An 18,189-nucleotide genomic window follows, 5' to 3' on the forward strand; every position below is an offset into this window, starting at 1 on the left:
GCACATGGTTCTAATTTTCAGCCCTGCCTACTGTAGTCACATAAATCTGAAAATCAGGGCTCCGATTTGGCCACTGAATAGCAGTATGGCATAATGAGACCTCTCTCAAGCTGCTGCCTTATTCTGCTGAATCTTAGCTTTCATGTATAAAACAAAACCAAAGGAAGTCTCTAGCTGTCAGGTTTGCAAAGAAAACTTCAAAAAGCTGAAAATAGTGTAACAGCACCCAAGATCTCTATGTGAGTCTGCAGAGAAGATGCAACAGTAGCTCGGAGAGGTGTGAACTGCCTCAGTCCTCTCAGTGAGATGTTTGCTCCGATGCCCAATGACATTAACTATTTACATAAGAAAGGCGAGAAGGGTATCGCAGATTTGCGAGTGGTCTTACTTTGGTGCCACAGTTAGGCTAGCATCTGGGAGAGACCACCACATATTCCCCCCCCAGCTCCAGGAGGCTAGTAGAGCCCATGGACCTATTCATGCCACACTGATTGAGAAGCAAGATCAAGGAGCTCAGAGGACATGCCCAGTCATATTTTGCACATCTGCATGACCTACTCTCAGGGGCATTGAATTCGATAGAGTGGAGCTTATTTCGTGGGCAGAGCACCAGGTTTTATTTCTCTATTGGCTCTCTGTTGAAAATACACCCCATTTGTTCCCATAAACGAGGCGTGCCTACAATGTTTGCTGCGTGGGCAAGATTTGTTGACCCTAAAAGTCCTTAAGATCATACTTTTTAATTTAAAAAAAAAAAGCCAAAATCTTCAATCTGTTTTTTCCCCTGTGCTCTTTAGAAATAAAGTGATTCCACTGAGACCTAACTCATCCAAATTGGATGAAAATTGTAGTAATACTTCACTGCTCAATGAAACATATAAACAAACAACTTAACATTATAAAGCTTTCCAAAATAGAAGCCCCTCTTTCCTTGATGTATGCCAGTCTCCATTCCAGTACTACTGCCTGCCGCTCTAGCTGCTTTCACTCTCAACCAGGAGCTCCTCTTTTGATCTCCCACGGGTACATGTGCTTCTCTGCATGTGTTCTTCAGTGTTTCCCTCGCAGCAAAGTTTCTTTTCATGTCACCAGCTCTTTTGAAAGTGGTCAGACTTCTCCCCGTGAAGTGTCATACCGCTGCCACTAGAACTCCTAGACTTTGCCTCTTCTCGTCTTCCACCATGAATAAGATTTTTTTTTCTTTTTTTGACTTCTTTGTTGGAAGTGCGTGACACACTGTGAGGAGGGTTTGTGTATCTTAAATCTGTTAACAGACTTGTATGCGTGATTCAGGTTATAGAAACTGTGTCTGATTATGACATGCACATCCAGTTGTAAGGGGAAAATCTGTCAGAGCCTTAGAAATTATATTTTATTCTTTTGGGGATAGAATTACGTTGGTAAGAATTACGTTGGTAAGAGTTACAGTTGTTCATATTTTGGTTTTCAGTTGTATCTCACCTAAATAATGTTTAGGGCCTAAATCTCATTTACACTAAATCCACTTTACAGTATAAAGAAGCCTTAAAGTGAGTGTACTGTAATTTGAGAATCAAGCCCTGTTGTATTCAGAAATATTTAAGAAAAGGCCTGATTAGATTGGAACTAAGTTGGTATACAATTTATACTCATTGAAGCACAGAGAGGAAGTGAGGCATGTAGAAAAAAGCAAACCGTTAAAAGAACCTTAAAATACATAATTTGTTGTCTGTTTAAGTCACAAAATTAAGTATTTTATAGAAGTTGAGAGGGAGCAGGAATGACATAGCATAACAGAGAGAGAATTGTAGCCCTCTGAAAATAATCCAAATGGAAGAGGAAGGCAAATAGAAATGTGCTCGCTACCCAGTGACCTAAGTAAACAAGACTTCAGGAAAAGGGAAAATAAAACAATTGAGAGAAAATATACATAACAGTGAGATTTTGCTTAAGTTGACATATGATGCAGTGCAGCTATTGGAACAGAATCTCAGTGCCCCAAAGGCGTTTTTTCTAAAATTAGTTAAAACGTGCAAAACTACACTAATCCTGTGCAGTTATTTCTACAGATAACTTTCTGCCTGTCCGAAGAAGATTGTGTGTTGTACTGTTGTCAGTTCTGCCAAGTCATGAGAATAAAACCTCAGGTGTAAAAACAAATGGAACAGAACTAAAGTATGAGTCAATTCCTTGTTTCACCGATTTACAGAGGCTAGGAATAGCATGGGCAGGTTTTAAATAGAGTCCCATGTGATAAAGGAGCTGAGCTTTGTGGGTCAGGGATGAGGATTTTTTTATTTTGTTTTACAAATAAAGTAAACTTACCTCATGGGAGTGTCCCTGTCCAAGCAATGGTGATTAAATTGGCCAGTTTATTAAAAATAATATCAGGGACACATTTTGCTAGTGCATTCTGTTCCTGCGTCACTGTACATTTTTTAAATAGACCCTTAAAATGGTATCGCTTTGATGCTCTCCAATCGTACTTTCTTCCAAAATATCACAAGAAAAACACATAGTGAATAGTTATTTTATAATATGTAGTATTGATTTCAGAGTCCATGACACTTGTTTGTTCTCTGTTGCTTAAATAATATGTGTTTCCATTGATTTCTGTAAGCAAAAGTTACTGTGTGGACTACCTTTTAATTAAGTGTTTGCTAAATGTTTACATTTGGTGTTTATACTTACCACAGGTTTGAATATCAGTAGCAATAGTTTCAAGACCAAGAAAATCAACAAAATCAGTTCTGAAGCTAGTTTTTCATCTAGTGAAGGAAGAAGTCCTTTGTCAAGGTAACGTCATTAGAGCATTTCATTTCTGAATGGCTTTAGCAGAATAAGAAGTGCCAGTAGAAAATGAAAAAAACCCTGAATATATATTATTTTGTTTGTGACTTGTACGAGGCTTAAGGTTCGTATTTGTGTTTATTCAATATAACAACCTAAACTTTAGTACACCTTAGAAAATATTTGCACCAAAGTCAGGTATTGTTTTGCAGCTGTTGTTTTCTCATTTTAAGACTCAATTGACATCTCAGTGAACCACAAATTAGCGTGTACAGCTGCTCTCAGTAGGGCTACTTAGAGACCAGACAATAGAAGTTGTCAGGAAAAGGGCAGACATAAAACATAAAGTCTCGAAGAAATAAAGTGGCATGTTTCTTCTTGTAGATGTAGCTGAGAAGTAAACTAACTGAAGCTCAATACGTATATTTTTAGAAGTATTTGATGCTAAAGTATTTGCTACTTTTTTTTTCTTTTACTTTCAAATTGAGTATGTTTAATTAATGACCTTGCCTTTTTCTTAAAGGTGCAATTTATCTTTTTAGATTGGTAAAACTGCAGCAGTTCCTTTTGATTCTTTGAGCAGTGTGATGTTAGATGTTCCTTGAATTTGTCATCAGCATGAAATACTAATCAAACAGTGGCAGTCAAATTAGTGGTCAAGAAACAGTAGAAAATGGAATATAATACAACTATCTCCTGAAATTTTAGCTTGGCTTTAGATTGTTATCTGGATGCTTATTAAAACATCACAGTAAGTGGGTTCTGTTAGTATGTGGTTCCTTGTCAGAAAACTGCCATTTATGACATCCGATAAAATACTTTAAAACATTTTGATGAATTATTTAATCCTATCTAAATTTCCAGCATGTTTACGTCCTTTTGTACTTCGTAATATTCATAATGATTTTATTGACATTTATTGTCATAGGAAACAGTTCCAAGATAATTTTAGAAGAAATCTGAATTTCTTATTTTGTGCTGATTTATATTTCATTTTAAAAAACCACAAGAGTTTCTCTTATTCCAATGCAATAAAGTTAATTAATGTGAAATGATTAAGACTTGTGTAAAATATTGACAAAGTAAGTTTTTGCTTTTGTTTAAAATAAAACGTACCATTTTAAAATGATTAAACTTTCCTGTATTGTAACCTAATTTCTATTTGAGAGACTGATAATTCTAAGCAAATAAAACCTAATATTATGAAGTGCAAATGAGTTTGTTTATATATATATATTTTTAAAGCCCCATGTTTATACATTTTTGGTTAGCCTCTGTTCCCATTGACTTCAGAGAGAGGGATCAGGCCCTTAATGTGATTATAAAATAGCAAGTCTTAGGTCTTTTAAGAAAATATGTACAATTTAATGAACTATGCAAAAATATTTTCAAGCATTAATTTTACTTTGTTTGACATGTTACAGTGCTGGTTTATAATGTATGTTGGCAACTTTGACCATTTATTTAAATGCTATTCATCTACAATTCCTTAGTCTTAATTTTACCTTTTCAAATTCATATGCACACTAGGCAGATTTTGGAAACCATTTACTTTGCCTAATAATTTCATGCCTTTGGTCTCTTAGAAGTAAACATTTAGAACTAAATCCTGGATTGAGATATTTTTAAAAGCTTTTTTTAGAGTAGTATCATAAAGTTGTTTTCCCGAAAAACTTAGAAATAATAGTGTCTTTTCAACATAAAGTCTATTAGTAACACTTGCTGCTGGACACTTGACATCTGTCTTACAAAGCTATTTGGAAGCGCAAAGTAGCCAAAGTAGTATGAAAGAATGGGAAATAGAGAGCTGAGCTGGTTGCTTATTTGTGGTGGGGATGCAGCGAAATTTCTTAGAGCCTAACATTTAAGGATTCCACTTATTGCAGTCACTTCTTGTGCTTTATTGCTTTTACAAGTGGTCTCGAAACCAGTACTTGAGAATAAACATAACAGTGTAGTACTGCTGTGGTACTTTTTAAAAATTCTTCTTTGCTCTATCTTGTCACTGAGCTGATGAGTGACCTCGAAAAAGACCCTGCTGGACCTAAATAAAAAAAAATGGCTTCCTCTGATGTCCTAGAGACAATAATTATGATGTGCCAGTTAAGCCCAAACTACAGCTGAGGGATTTTACTTTAAAGCAGAGGCTTGGGCGCAAAAATGCATTTATAGCTCTTTGTCTGGCACCTCATTATGTGTGGGCCTGATTCATTAAGTAATTGGTTTGCAGTTGTTTACATGAGTATTAAGGCTTTCTATTCAGCTGCCTTTGAGAGATACATTGTGCAAATGTTGCATGTTATGAATGCAGAATGAGGGGCAGAGGACCAGTCCTATTGGCTAAACACTGCACTCTGTTGAAAAGCAAGAGAAAGAGATTGGGTGCTGCTTTGCATAGCAATGACTTTCTTAATAAGCTTTACAGATTAATACACACAAGCTATAAAAGATGCAAAGAGATACTCTTAGCACATTTATACATGCTCATTTCACTATTATGGTACTGGAGATGGAAGAATCGAGTTCTTTCATACTCAGTTTTTCAGTGCAATGTGTTCAGTGCATGAGACTTAATAGAATCCGATATTTATTGTATTATAAATCATGGGGAAGTAGGCAGATCTGCAACAGTTTATTATTAAGGATTCTTTCAATGTAAATCTTTTTCTGCTATTGTATTTCCTACAGCAAAATCATTTTGTGGTTGAGTGGGGATGAAAGGCATAATGTACGAAGGAGTGAGTCTTAATAGGAAGCTGCTCTCTGAGTAAAGACCACTTGTTCCCTTTTGTTCAGAGGTGCATGCCATAGCTTCCTCTTCTCCCACAAATATTGTCCTGTTTTGCCTTAACTATAAAACTATTTTTCCTGTATTCATTTACTCTACCAAGAATGTTTAAACTGCCTGAGATGTAACTTTAGTTTGAAGAGTATAATATTTTGCCAAAAGAAAAGAATGTGTTAAGTAATATTATTACTTGGGAGAAAAGGTCATGACTGAATCTCTCTAAAGCAGAGGGCAGAACACGATGTGTGTGGCATTTTGTAGTCCTGTAGCAACAGAATCAGCCAGTGGAGGTCACTAGCATTCTGGATAATTCTGTATTTTGATGCGGGCAGTTTATTTTTCTTAGGCTTGTTTGCTTTGTCACATTTCAGAATGATCTGAAGATTAAAGATAAATTGTAGGCTAAGGTAACCAAATAAGATTTTTAATTTGTGAATATATTAACACTCTATGAAGTATTTTTAATTGTGATTAAATTGTATTCCGTAATCCATTATATTCTGTACGAACTATTTCTTAAGCAAAACTGCATTTTTATTAATTTTTTGTTTATTCTAAGTAAATAATCTGCCAATTGCAATTCATCCTCTTAATTATTTTATAAAGAAGTATTTAATAATGAGGGAGTAACTAATGCAATCTTAAATGCCACAGCATACTGTATTGTAGGTAGCCAGTTTGACCATCAGGGGGCACTCAGACTTTGCTAAATTAAAACAGCTTCCAAATTTCATCCTGCTTTTTCAAGTTAATAATTTATACTGTTTTGAGGCCCTTAATTTCAGTTTTCTTAAGTTCTTGTCAATTTTTTAATTGATTTGTAAGAAAATTCTTTGTTTTGTCTGAAGTTCTAAGGAGATGCTACAGAATTTAGGTATGAGGCTATGAAGTGTATATATTTCTAGAAAGTTTACATTGGCTTAAATAATGATCCAGAACCTTGAAAGTAACAGGACTTGAGTATATTTAGTCTAGATCATTTATCATATTTACACCTCTCTACAGAGATACATAAGAGAATGAACGTCTAACTAAGATATTTGATTACTGATTTATTTTAACATATTAACTTTATTTAGTTGTATAATGCTTTTAATCTTCTGAGCTCTTTGCAAAGAAGTAAACATTTTATAAATAATTGATTTCAGGGCTATTTTTCTGACATTGTAGTGTAAGCAGGACACATGCAAAACTTACTGTAATGCATGATTTCTAAATCTTAACTATATATCATTAGTATCTTATGTTGACTAGCCAGGACCTTTCATAAAACTTCTATAAAAAGCAAGTTGATACTAGTTCTATACAGTTACTGAGACTTTTTTCTTTCTCGATTTTATATTTTGTGGTTTTGCTGTTAGCAAAGGAAACAGGATGCACTGGGTGAAAATTCATCCCTCTCAGCACAAAGCTAGACTTACATGAGCATTGTGCATGGAACTAAGTGGTAGTAGAAAGGAAGAAATTCCCACACACCCTGAACTCACAGCTCTCCAGCCGCCACTGTTCCAGCCTATGCTGTGCAATAGCCACGACTGCCCTGCTGAGTCTTTTGTGTAGAGGCTTTGAGATATGCCCTAATGCCAATCTGATGGCTCATGGTCCCTACACCCCCTCTTCTCCTATGGTGCAGGCCTATTGAAGTCTAGCAGTGAGAGTCCCTTTACTATACAAGGAAAATGGAGGCTTTCTCTGCACCCACATCATATGCTCCCCTTACACAGGCCAACCGTGGAGTTTAAATGGTACAGCAGGCCTTGTATGGGCCCTGGGTGAATGTCACCCTTTGTGCATCAGTTCTTACAGGTGTAGCGTGTGAGGGTAAAATGTTCTGCCCATAGTCTGCCAGCTTGATAACTAGAAAGAGAGTCTGGTCTTAAACATAGGTTGTCTCGTCATTGATCTTTATATCATAATTCAAATGTGATTGCACTTAGTTTTAATGTATTCCTCAGTTTTATTATTAATGAAATTATTATTGGATGTAGTTTACAGAAGCAAGATTCATGTCATAATTCTCTCTGTTTAAGTTTCCATTTATCTTTCTGAAGTACATTTGTCTGGTTTTTCTTCAGAAAATGATTGATTTGAAGTAAGCCAAATGTTCTTTTTCATGCTTATTGAAAGTACAGAAAAATATCTTCATCAGCTGCACCTATCTTGAATGAGTTATTTTTCCGGAGGAAATAATAGCCCAAGTTTTTATTCTAATTCACGGAAAAAAAAATATGACCACCCACTATTTGGTCACAGTATGGAGATTGGAATTAAGTAGTCAGGCTTGCATTTTATCAGTGATAAGCTTTTTTAGACATTTTTGAAAAATGAATAATTTTGGAGAAGGACCACAACTTAATCCCAAATCATTGTTGGAAAGAAATTCTATACCTGCTATCTCACACTCAGAGGGTTACTAAGAACTACTTTGTGAAAAAGAAACAATTCTATTTGTCTACCACATGGTATTGTGTCTCAGCAATGCTTTTGCAAGATAGATTCACACAGGCTTCAAGCTCTTTTACAAGATTAACCAATCTACTTCCAGGCATATTTTTATGGAATATCAATGTTTCTATAACTAGGTTCTTCTCAGTTTTGTTTGTTTTTCTGATGGAAGATCTTTTTGTTTTCACTTAACATCCAGTATAAGGGTTCAACTGTTCTCTGCCAGAGATGTATCCAGAGATGTATCCAGCACAGAAATAAAAGAAAGTTTTCTGGTTTTCACTGAAACTTTTTGACTTGATTCACTCTATTAGTATGTACCAAAGGGAATCTAGACCACCTCTCTTGAAATTTTCTTTATGGGGACAAATATTCTTCTTTAGACACTTTTCACTTCCTTTTTGTTTCGAGAGCATCTTGCATATAGGCCCTTGTCTTATCAAATTAAATAGGCATCAAAATAGGAGATTTGGTCTACAGAAAAATAGATGAGGAAATTGGCATTTGGAACTTAAACTGCTTTTTGATAGAACCTTGACATCTTTGGTTCCATGCTGGGATGCATTTTAGAGAAATTGAAGCATGTAGAGAGAGATATGCGAGTCTATAAATTTGCCTCAACTTATCTCCTTTATATAGACTTTTACAATTCTTCCCTAGCAGTTTTGGATGATGATGATATGCTTCCTGTGTGGATGATGACTGTCATAATTGTATTTGCTGATTCAGAATATAAACCTTCTGGACTACAGAGAGCTTTTTATCTTTTATCTGCATTGGCTAACATTTAATTTCAGGACGCTGTTTAGGAAATGAGGCTTGTCACGTTTTCTTTTTGCAACTCTGAATTCAGAACAGTCAGTAGTTTTCCACTGTCCATTCCTCTGGTCTCCCATTTCCATTTGCTAACAATGCCCCAGCCTTTTTTACATGTCAGTGTTTTCAGAAAAGACTTTTCAAATTTGTCCCAGCATTCTGCCAAGCCTCTTCTGATGCCCTTTTCAGTGGCTGTGTCCCTTGCTGTCCATCCTCTGGTCTACCACATCAAGGCCAAGATCCTGGTTTCCTACTGCTGCTCTGTGCCTTATTGCTAGTGAGTTCTGGTCCTAAAGTCAGTGCAATCAGCCATGGGAGAATCATCCCATGGGGATGAGATCCTTGAGTGCCTAGAGCCATGTGAGTGGCTCTGACATTACTTCTTTCTCTTCTGCCACCATAGAAGGGGGCCAAGGTCCTGCAATTGTGGCTTCCCTATAGCCCTGATCATCCCTGGCTACTGTATCCAGGGACGGCTCTAGCTTTTTTGCCACCCCAAGCACAGCAGGCAGGCTGCCTTTGGCAGCATGCCTGCAGGAGGTCCCCGGTCCCACAGATTTGGCGGCATGCCTGTGGGAGGTCTGCTGGTCCCGGGGCTTTGGCGTACCCGCCGCCAAATCCGCGGGACTGGTGAACCTCCCGCAGGCAAGCTGCCAAAGGCTGTCTGACTGCCGCCCTTGCAGGGATTGGCAGGGCACCCCCGCGGCTTGCCACCCCAGGCATGCACTTGGAGCGCTGGTACCTGGAGTTGCTGCTGACCCTATCGTCCCCTTGAGGCCGTGGACAGCCAGCATAACATAGTGCTGGCTTCATGCTGCGTTAAGTTCTGCAAGGGGACCACTGAAACCCAGCTAGCTTAGAATTAGGAGAACGTAAAGGCCAATTTTCCATCCATGCTACCAAGCTGTGCAGTGTGACCGTCAGGCATACTCAAGGATCTGGGTCCAGATGATCAGTTCTGTCTTGTATTTATTTGGGCTGGGCCAAGCCAAAAAAAAGCCAGGCACAGAGAGGCATCTTGAACTCTCTACCCTGGTGTAATAAGAATCAGCCCTCTCTTATAGATCATGGAAGATGAAGAAGCAGACTGAGTACAAACAGCGGCTATCAGCTGATGATTTTGCTTTGCTGAAATACATGAACGATGAAATGGTTCTTGCACAGCCCGTCACAGAAGTCACCTCACTCAGCAACAGGTGGCAACTGATTCTGTCCCAGGAAAAAATGATGCTGCAACCAGAACAGCATCTCCTGAAATCCATTTCTGTAGCCTGAATCTGTAAGGTGTCTGGTGCCTCCTGAGCTCTACTGGGACTGTCAACTTCTAAACTAAATGGGAGTTGAGGGTACTCGGCACCTTGCAGGACTGATCCTTAGCCCCAGATTTAGCAAGCTGCCCCTTTACAGCAACGCGTGCAGACCCCTTCTTGAGCATGTGCTTAAAGTTAGGCACATCCTTTAAGTTCATTGCTAAATGAATAGGGATGGCCGTCAGCATAAGTGCTTTGTTGAACTAATGCTGAGGTTGTAAAGCTGAATGTCTAATGAACCTCACCTTGAGGGCAAAATATTATATTGGTTGCTTTGTGTGTGTAAGAATTTTTTAAATTCATGACTAAGGGTCTCAGATGGATTTCGTTTGAATGGTATAAAATGTAAGATTAATGCTGTAAGATTAATAAATTAAAATAATGTGCTTTAACAAGATGTGTCAACTGTTTGGTAACTAAACAGTTCTTTCGCATTTGTAATATACAACATCTATGAAGGTAAACTCTTCGGTTTAATATTTTGGTTGAACTTTAACTGAGACATTTTTAGTAAGGACAGCTACCATATTATAGACCTTCTAGGATTTTTGCCTAAGTTCAACAGAAATATAAAATAACCTATTACACGACACAACATATTTCTTTTACTTAAACGGGTAAAACATGTTATCGTTGTAGTGTAATGAAACTGCCCTCTTGCTTTTCAGTTCAGTTGATCTTTTCAGTTGTTCATTAGCAGTTCGTAGTAAATGTAGCCCTGATTCTTGAGCCTTTGCTCACCAGTCGGCTTACTTGCTTAAGTGAGAATTTGCAGTGTAATTAGACAGCGAAATGTGTAAGATAGCACATTTTCTTTAAAGGAGCATTCAGAGATTATTTGTATAAATGTTTTGACATTTAGGATATTTCACTGACTCTCCTGTGATAGCAATTAGAATATTTCTTTTAAACCCTTGGCTTTAAATCATTATCTTTAGGATCTCTCTTTTTTCGTTAATGGAATACTACAGGTGTATAAAATCTCAGTATAATTGATTTAAGAATAAGTCCTGCATTAACTGCCATGAAGGTTTCAAACTGACATTTGTTTATATTTCAACAGTTTGAACAGCCATATCACAAATATCTCCCATTCAGTCTTCCTTACGAAAATCAACTGAAGCTTTAGTTTTTAGTGCTTATCACAAGATTGTTAATATAACAGTTAATTCTCCTACATCATTGCCTCCATGTGATTATTTCACAGCACCAACACAATACACATGCTGCACACAAAAGATCAAAATGATTCCAGCTTGTTTGAGAGATTGAAAAGGGTTTGTGATGCTCTAGACACAAGATCAGTCATTTAACAGAACAGAATTGCAACTGCATATGCATCAAGGTAGATCAAAGGCGGCCGAAAGGCTGCACATTTACATAGGGACATGGGTGATGCTATGGGAACCCAGTAGCTAAGTTCTAAGAACAGTTTTGACAGCAAAGGAAATCGGGAAATTTGGTGGGGATTGTTTTTGTTTGATTGTGTCTTTTTTCTTTCCTGTCCTGTATTTTAAAAGGTGCAAAGGTTTCATGCGCAGCAAGGACATTCAGGGCCAGATCCTCAACTGGGTAAAATCAGCATTGATTTCAATGGAGCTATTCTGCTTTACTCCAGTTGAGGATCTAGCCCTGAATATCATTGCTGTGCATGAAACTTTACCATCCTGTGTTCTAAAATGCCTTGACCCCTTTTTTTTTGTTTTTTATCCAAAAAATAGAGATGCAGTTCTAGAACTTAGTAAATTTACTATCTTAACTTGGGTAGAAGCATTAACTTGACTCCTAAACTTTTAATACTGTTTTACCATCTTCTGAATATGTAAATACCACTTTGTTTTGCAGGAACACAAGCAAAAGGAGAATATCCACTATAAAATCAAAAGGTGAGAAACAAATATTATGCTATTTAGAAATGTCTTTCTCAATGTAATTTATATTGTATATGCAAGCCAAAGTAATGAGTCTGCACCATGGATAAGAGGGGACATGATAAAACTACATAAAATGATCAGTAATATTGAGAAGGTGGCTCAGGAGCTTCTGTCTACCCTGTCTCATAACAGAGGAACCAGAAGTGATTCAATGAAAGTGCAGATTCAAAACCAGTAAAAAGAAATAATTTTAAACATAATGCATAACTAAGCTGCGGAACTCTCCGCCACCAGATGTGGCTGAGGCCAAAACCTTGACTAGATTCAGAAAGGACTGGACATTTATTTGGATAACAAGAATGTCCTGAGTTATAAAAGTTAATGCTAACAAATTTTAAAGGAGTATTAAACCTCATGCATCAGGGTGTATGTCAATCATTAACGATTAGGGATTAGGAGGAGATGTAATGTAAAGAGCAGATCACCCCACATCTGACCAATGAGAGGCTTCTTGCATCTTTCTATGAAGCATCTAGTGCTGGTCATTGTCAGACACAATGTACTGAGCTAGATAGATCACAGATCTGATCTGTATGGCAATTCCTCTTTCCCTCATCAGTTGCAATACTCTTGCTGCGTAACAGGGAGCTATCACATTCAGCCTAAGAGTACAGCTATGTGATGTGCACCACTTAGGGGCCCCCTCCACTCGCCTTGAGCATCAGATTGAAGCGAATGGCTCTTACCTTTCATAGTGGGGGACGACTTCTTGCTCCTGCTTAATGTCCCTTCTCTCATCTCTGCCGAAATTCCACTTGCTCCCCTCCAGCCTCTTGCCTTGTGGCTCCCCTTACGTTCTTCTCCCACTCTCCTATTTGTGCCTTCTTCCCTCCACGTGTGTGCCTTTCAATTTCCCTCTTCCTTCCAGGCCCTCTGTGTAATACTTTTTTTCTCTGTAGCCTTTCAATCACAATCCACCAAGCATAGCCTTGTAAAGAGTGAAAATCACCCATGAAACAAAAAATCTACATAAGCTCCCAAGAGACACAGCAAATTAATCTAGTCAACTGATTTGTTCTTTACAGGCAAACTTAGCCTCCTTCCCTTGCATCTACTGATGTTTCCCCAATACACCCACCTCTGTCTGTCTTTTTTTGTTGTGCTTTTGATCTAATTCATATTATAAGCCTCTTGCAAACGGAGCCTTGGCAATTGACAAAAAGGATCTGAAGACATTAACTCATAAGGAACTACAGAAATAAAAAGGACCTTTATGGCTTTTGGTCCAAAGAAGTTTTGTAGGACCCTGGGACTGTGCAGCCTCAGAGACGAAATGCAGTTCTAGGGGGAATGTTCCTTGTTTTGTGGATATGAAACACACCTTTAGTCATCCTGGGCTGTCTTTTACCCCAGACAGACCTGGACTGCTCCCACCTTCTGGCAGCAGGGTTGTTTTGGATGCAGTATAAGACTCCACTGAATATACCCAAGTCCCTGCCCTGGAACCAGGTTCAGGATCGGCAAGATCCCAGACTTTGCACTGCTTAGCCTATCTCGAGGGTCGCACTTCAGCAACAAAATAAAACAGTCACTTTCCGTGTGCCAGCTCACAAGTGAACACGGAAATCCGATGTAGAATTGCCAGGGATGTGTTTAGCTATTTCCGTAGCTGGGTGCACAAATATGTGTGCGCAATGGTGCATTTTTGCATGTGCAAGTGAGCTTCCTTTTTATAGACCAGTTGCACAATGAATGCCTTATTCTCCTCTAACGTTGGTTTTACACCAACATAATGCCATTGCCTTCGGTTGAGTTACCCACATTTGACCTGCTGTAGATGAAAGGAGTTTCGGGACCTGAGTGTTTTGTGTCTGGAGTCCACCTTTATTGGCTCTCTAGTCCCTAACCACAGCGGCTGTATTTTGGAGTGGGCAGTCTGTGCTGTAACGGGGGATGCTGTTGATGAATCTTGTTCTGAAGTGTGCTGAAGGCTCCCATCACCGGGCTAGGCCAGTCACTCCCCTGCAGTGGAGCGGAAAGGCCGCAAGTGCCAGATTGTGGAGTTTAGGCGAGGGAAGCTGGATGATTTGCCCCCTTTGTAGCATCCCCAGTTGACGAGATGAAGCTTCAGACCGCTCCCCTGCTGGAAGGGACTAGCCTGCAGGAATTGTGGGCAGCAGATGGTTTGTATTTTTAGTTATTGCCCAAAGCACTACGAGCTCTGAGGCCTTTTTAATAGAATGAATGAGTTAAAAGAAAAGTATGTGGAGGCCACTTTCCTTTGCACTGCTGCCGTATCCCTGCTCCCGTTGCCCCAGCAGGATAGTATGGCTGCTGTGCGGGCTCCTGATAGCAAGCAGCCGGCACCAGAAGCCCATCCGGAGTGGAGGATTGCATGAGGCAGAGGGTCCAGCTGGCTGTGCTAGCTTCTGCCAATTTCCCGCACAAGTCTGGAGGGGGAAAACCTGGTGGAGCCTGGCTGAACCCTTATGGGGCTTCCATGCAACTGGGAAGAGGAGGAGCAATGTGCCCTGGAGGTAGCATATTCATTTCCATGCCTCCCCCCACCGCCCCCGGCTGGGTTCTGCTGCTGTAGGCCGTCCCCTATGCTTGCAGCAGCAGAGAGGAGCTTTTAGCCCTATATTAAGACATTGCCAAAGTCGGTCGGGTCAGAATTTGCCCTGTCGTCTCCTCCTGGCTTTTTGTAAAGTCCATGTCACTTTCCTGTGTATCATTTTAAAAACCAAACGCTTCAATGCTCTTTTCCTATGAAAAATATTCACAGCAGCAGCCAGCCCTGCATTCATGAGCAATCCTCCTATACCATGCAGATGTTAGGGGGAAGAGGTTAAACAGGGCATTCGTTATTGTGAAAGATAATGATTTAAAATTATTAAGCAAATTGTTGACAAGTCACCAGCTTGAACCAAATCTTTGTCAGTGTTTCTCCTTCAAGTGCACTGTATTTCCCCCCCCCCACACACACACATTTTTAAACTTGCAGTAATGCTCCTGCTTTTCTCCTTAGCTCTGAAATGAGTGAATTTCATGCCAGGGGACGGCTTTTGACCGCTTCAGAATTAAAATGTTCCTCTCGCTATTATTTTACGGAAATTTCTTGCTACACTTGCTCATTCCCCAAATCATCTGTGTTTAAATTGTTTCTCTGGTACATTCCTATTTGATCCTGCGGGAAAGTTGTGCTACTTGATTTGTGACATCACTGCCGTTTTCATGCCAGCTCTGTGATGTCACTGTGATTATGACTTCACTTCAGGGTCAAATAGATAGAGAAAGTGGAGTGTAACAGACAAAGCTCCTATTCAGACAACAGATGTCAAGTAAATTGCTTTGAGTGGAAATGTTTTATCAAACACCTTGAGAAACAATGAAATGGGACTTTCTAAATCAGCATGCAGTATTTGTGCACAACAATCCAATTAACAAATAACAAGCCTTATAAGCTACACAGTGTGTTGGAAATTCATACCTAAGAGTATAATAATAACAATTATACCCATACAATGAGCCTAATACAATGATAGGGTCTAAATTAGCTGTTACCACCCAAGAAGGAGATCTTGGAGTCACCGTGGATAGTTCTCTGAAAACTTCCGCTTAGTGCCCAGCAGTGGTCAAAAAGTCTAATGATATGTTAGGAAAGGGATAGAAAATATGACAGAAAATATCATCATAACACTATATAAATCCATGGTACACCCACATCTTATACACTGCTTGCAGTTCTGGTTGCCCCATCTCAAAAAGGATACAGTGGAACTGGAAAAGGTTCTGAGAAGGATAACAAAAAGATGATCAAGAATCTGAAACGGCTTCCATACGAGGAGAGACTAAAATGATTAGGGCTGGTTGACTTAGAAAAGAGACAGCTAAGGGGGGGATATGATAGAGGTCAAGATAAAATCATGAATGGTGTGGTGAAAGTGAATAGGAAAGTGTTATTTACACTTTCACGCAATACAAAAACCAGAGGTCAGCCAATGAAGTTAATAGGCAGTGGGTTTAATACAAACAAGAGGAAATATTTGATCACACAACACGCAACTGACTGTAGAACTTATTGCCATGGGATGTTGTGATTCCAAAAGTGTAACTGAGTTCAAACAAGAATTAGATAAATTTGTGGATAGGTCCAGCAATGGCCATTAGCCAAGATGGCCAGGGATAATCCCCTGCTCGGGGTGAGCCTAGACCTCAGACTACTAGAATCTGGGAGTGGATCACTGCAAAATTGCCCTGTTCTGTGCACTCTCCCTCATGCACTGGTACAGGCTAATGTCACAGACTGGATACTGGGCAAGATGGACTATAGTCTGACCCAGGACGAAAGCTCTACGTTCTTATGAGTTACACAGTGTCTCTGAAAAGCTGTTATCTGTCCTAATTCTAATTGGATACATGAAAGCTCTCTACAGAGAGAAAGTGTGTATGTGTGTATATATATATAATGGCTTTGATTTTTTTTCTCCTAGCTTTCTGGGGTGAGTCTGATGACAGCAACTCAGAAATTGAAGCTGCTTTGCGTCCACAAACCCATGATACACATGCCGATGAATTTGATGATTTCTATGACTAATGTATTTAACACGTGCTTAGGCGGGAAAATATAAGCTGTATTCTCTTGCAGAAACTGCAGTTTTATTCTGTGTGTTTGGGTCCATATTTCTGCAATGTATCTAATATCTTGTTTGGCTGTATAAATGTTGAACAAATAATGTTCAGTGTCTCTTTGCTTGCATACATGTGTTTTTATTAAACATATATTTTAAGAAATATTTTGAATTCAGACAGATTTCTTTAAAGTTGTCCATAAAAATCAGCTGATGAGAATGTGTGTGGTGGTGGTTGGCTATTCCCCACGGATAGAAGGAAAGTGATGGTATCTTCTTAACTGTCCATGTGCTATTAGTGTCAGACTCAGTTCTAGTCCCCATTGGTTATTATTATTCCAGATGATTTGGACCTTTTTTGCGGTAACAATTTTTGTGGGGGTTGGGAGTTGGGTCAGTCCATGTTATGTCACATCTCTTCCTCTGACAATGGGTCAAAGCCAGTTCACTGCCAGGACCTCTCCCAGCCCACTTCCATGACACCCCCTTGCTGGCCCTCGGTGCTTGGCACTGTGCAAATACATATAATAAGAGATGAGCCCCTTGTTAAAAACAATATTCACGAGAGTTTGACACACACTAGGAGGGTGGGAGGGCAGTGGGCCCGGTAAAATAAAAACAAAGGTTACTCACGCTAATTACAAACTGGAGTGGATTCTGTACTGGCCATGGATTTTTAAAACCTGTTTATAAGCTACTTCTTTTAAAAGGCAAGTCGAGATTACTGGAGAGGTTAGCTGGAGGGGAGCAGAAAGGAGGAGGCAGAGAATAAATAGGTAGAAAAGAGAGAGGGGGGAGCGGAAGGGTAGGGTGCAGACAGGTACAGGAAATGGATGGGGGAGGGGGAAGATGGGGGGGCAGCATGGTGAGGTAAGAGGGAACGTATGATCTCAGTAAGAAACATGTTCAATACAGCAGTAAAATCACCCAATGGTGGAAAATGGGACCCTGTGGTTAGTGGAGGGGAACTAGGACGGAGCCGGTGGACGGGGGATGTCATCTCCTACCTCTCCTTTTGTGAAAAGAGTCTGTAGTGAGGAGGCTGGCGGCAGAGCTCCCTGAAACCCCACGTGTCCTGGAGATGTGAGACAGCGTGCTGAGCGGAAAGGCTAAGTAGTCCTGGGAGCAGATCCTGATACCTGCTGTTGCCCAGGTTCAGCTGCAGCAGCTGCCTTTCTTCCAAAATCTGATCTCTGCCTGAGAGAGAGTTGGAAGATGGTGTGATTTCCATCAAAGATGGAGAGCTGGGTGTGGTCTGCTCACCACTGTTGTCTCAGACCTTGGCCTCTCATCATTTCCCCAGTTGCTTTGTGTATATGTTAAAAAAGGACACGGGGGCAGGATTTGATCCTTGTGAGATTCCACGTGTGAGTGCTCTGGAGCTGAAGAATTTGGAGCCATTTCAGAGCTTTCCTTTCAACCTCTGCTGTGTCCCTGAGGTGAGACAATAGTCAGTGGTATTGTATGCCACAGACAGATCCAGGAAGATCAGTATGGGTGTTCTCCCTTTGGCTACGAACACAGAGAGATCACCCATTTCAGGTACCTCCGTGGCC

At 39.7% G+C, this 18,189-nt stretch overlaps 1 protein-coding gene across 3 annotated transcripts in view; it reads left to right on the forward strand.

Moving 5' to 3' along the window:
* The window catches only part of KIZ (kizuna centrosomal protein), a 103,047-nt gene extending 86,249 nt beyond the window's left edge, over positions 1–16,798 (forward strand). The window contains exons 12-14 of one of the 3 annotated variants that reach the window (XM_030558123.1): positions 2,676–2,775; positions 11,974–12,014; positions 16,496–16,798. In XM_030558123.1, coding sequence (XP_030413983.1) covers positions 2,676–2,775; positions 11,974–12,014; positions 16,496–16,599 — 245 coding nt within the window. In that variant the 3' untranslated portion in view covers positions 16,600–16,798. Of the gene's footprint in view, positions 1–2,675; positions 2,776–5,928; positions 5,965–11,973; positions 12,015–16,495 lie in introns of those variants that run through there. The other 2 variants (XM_030558125.1, XM_030558126.1) reach the window with 2 other exon arrangements.
* The last annotated feature ends 1,391 nt before the right edge of the window (positions 16,799–18,189 follow it).

Source organism: Gopherus evgoodei, chromosome 3, assembly GCF_007399415.2.
Source record: "Gopherus evgoodei ecotype Sinaloan lineage chromosome 3, rGopEvg1_v1.p, whole genome shotgun sequence".
NCBI classification, from domain to species: Eukaryota; Metazoa; Chordata; order Testudines; family Testudinidae; genus Gopherus; species Gopherus evgoodei.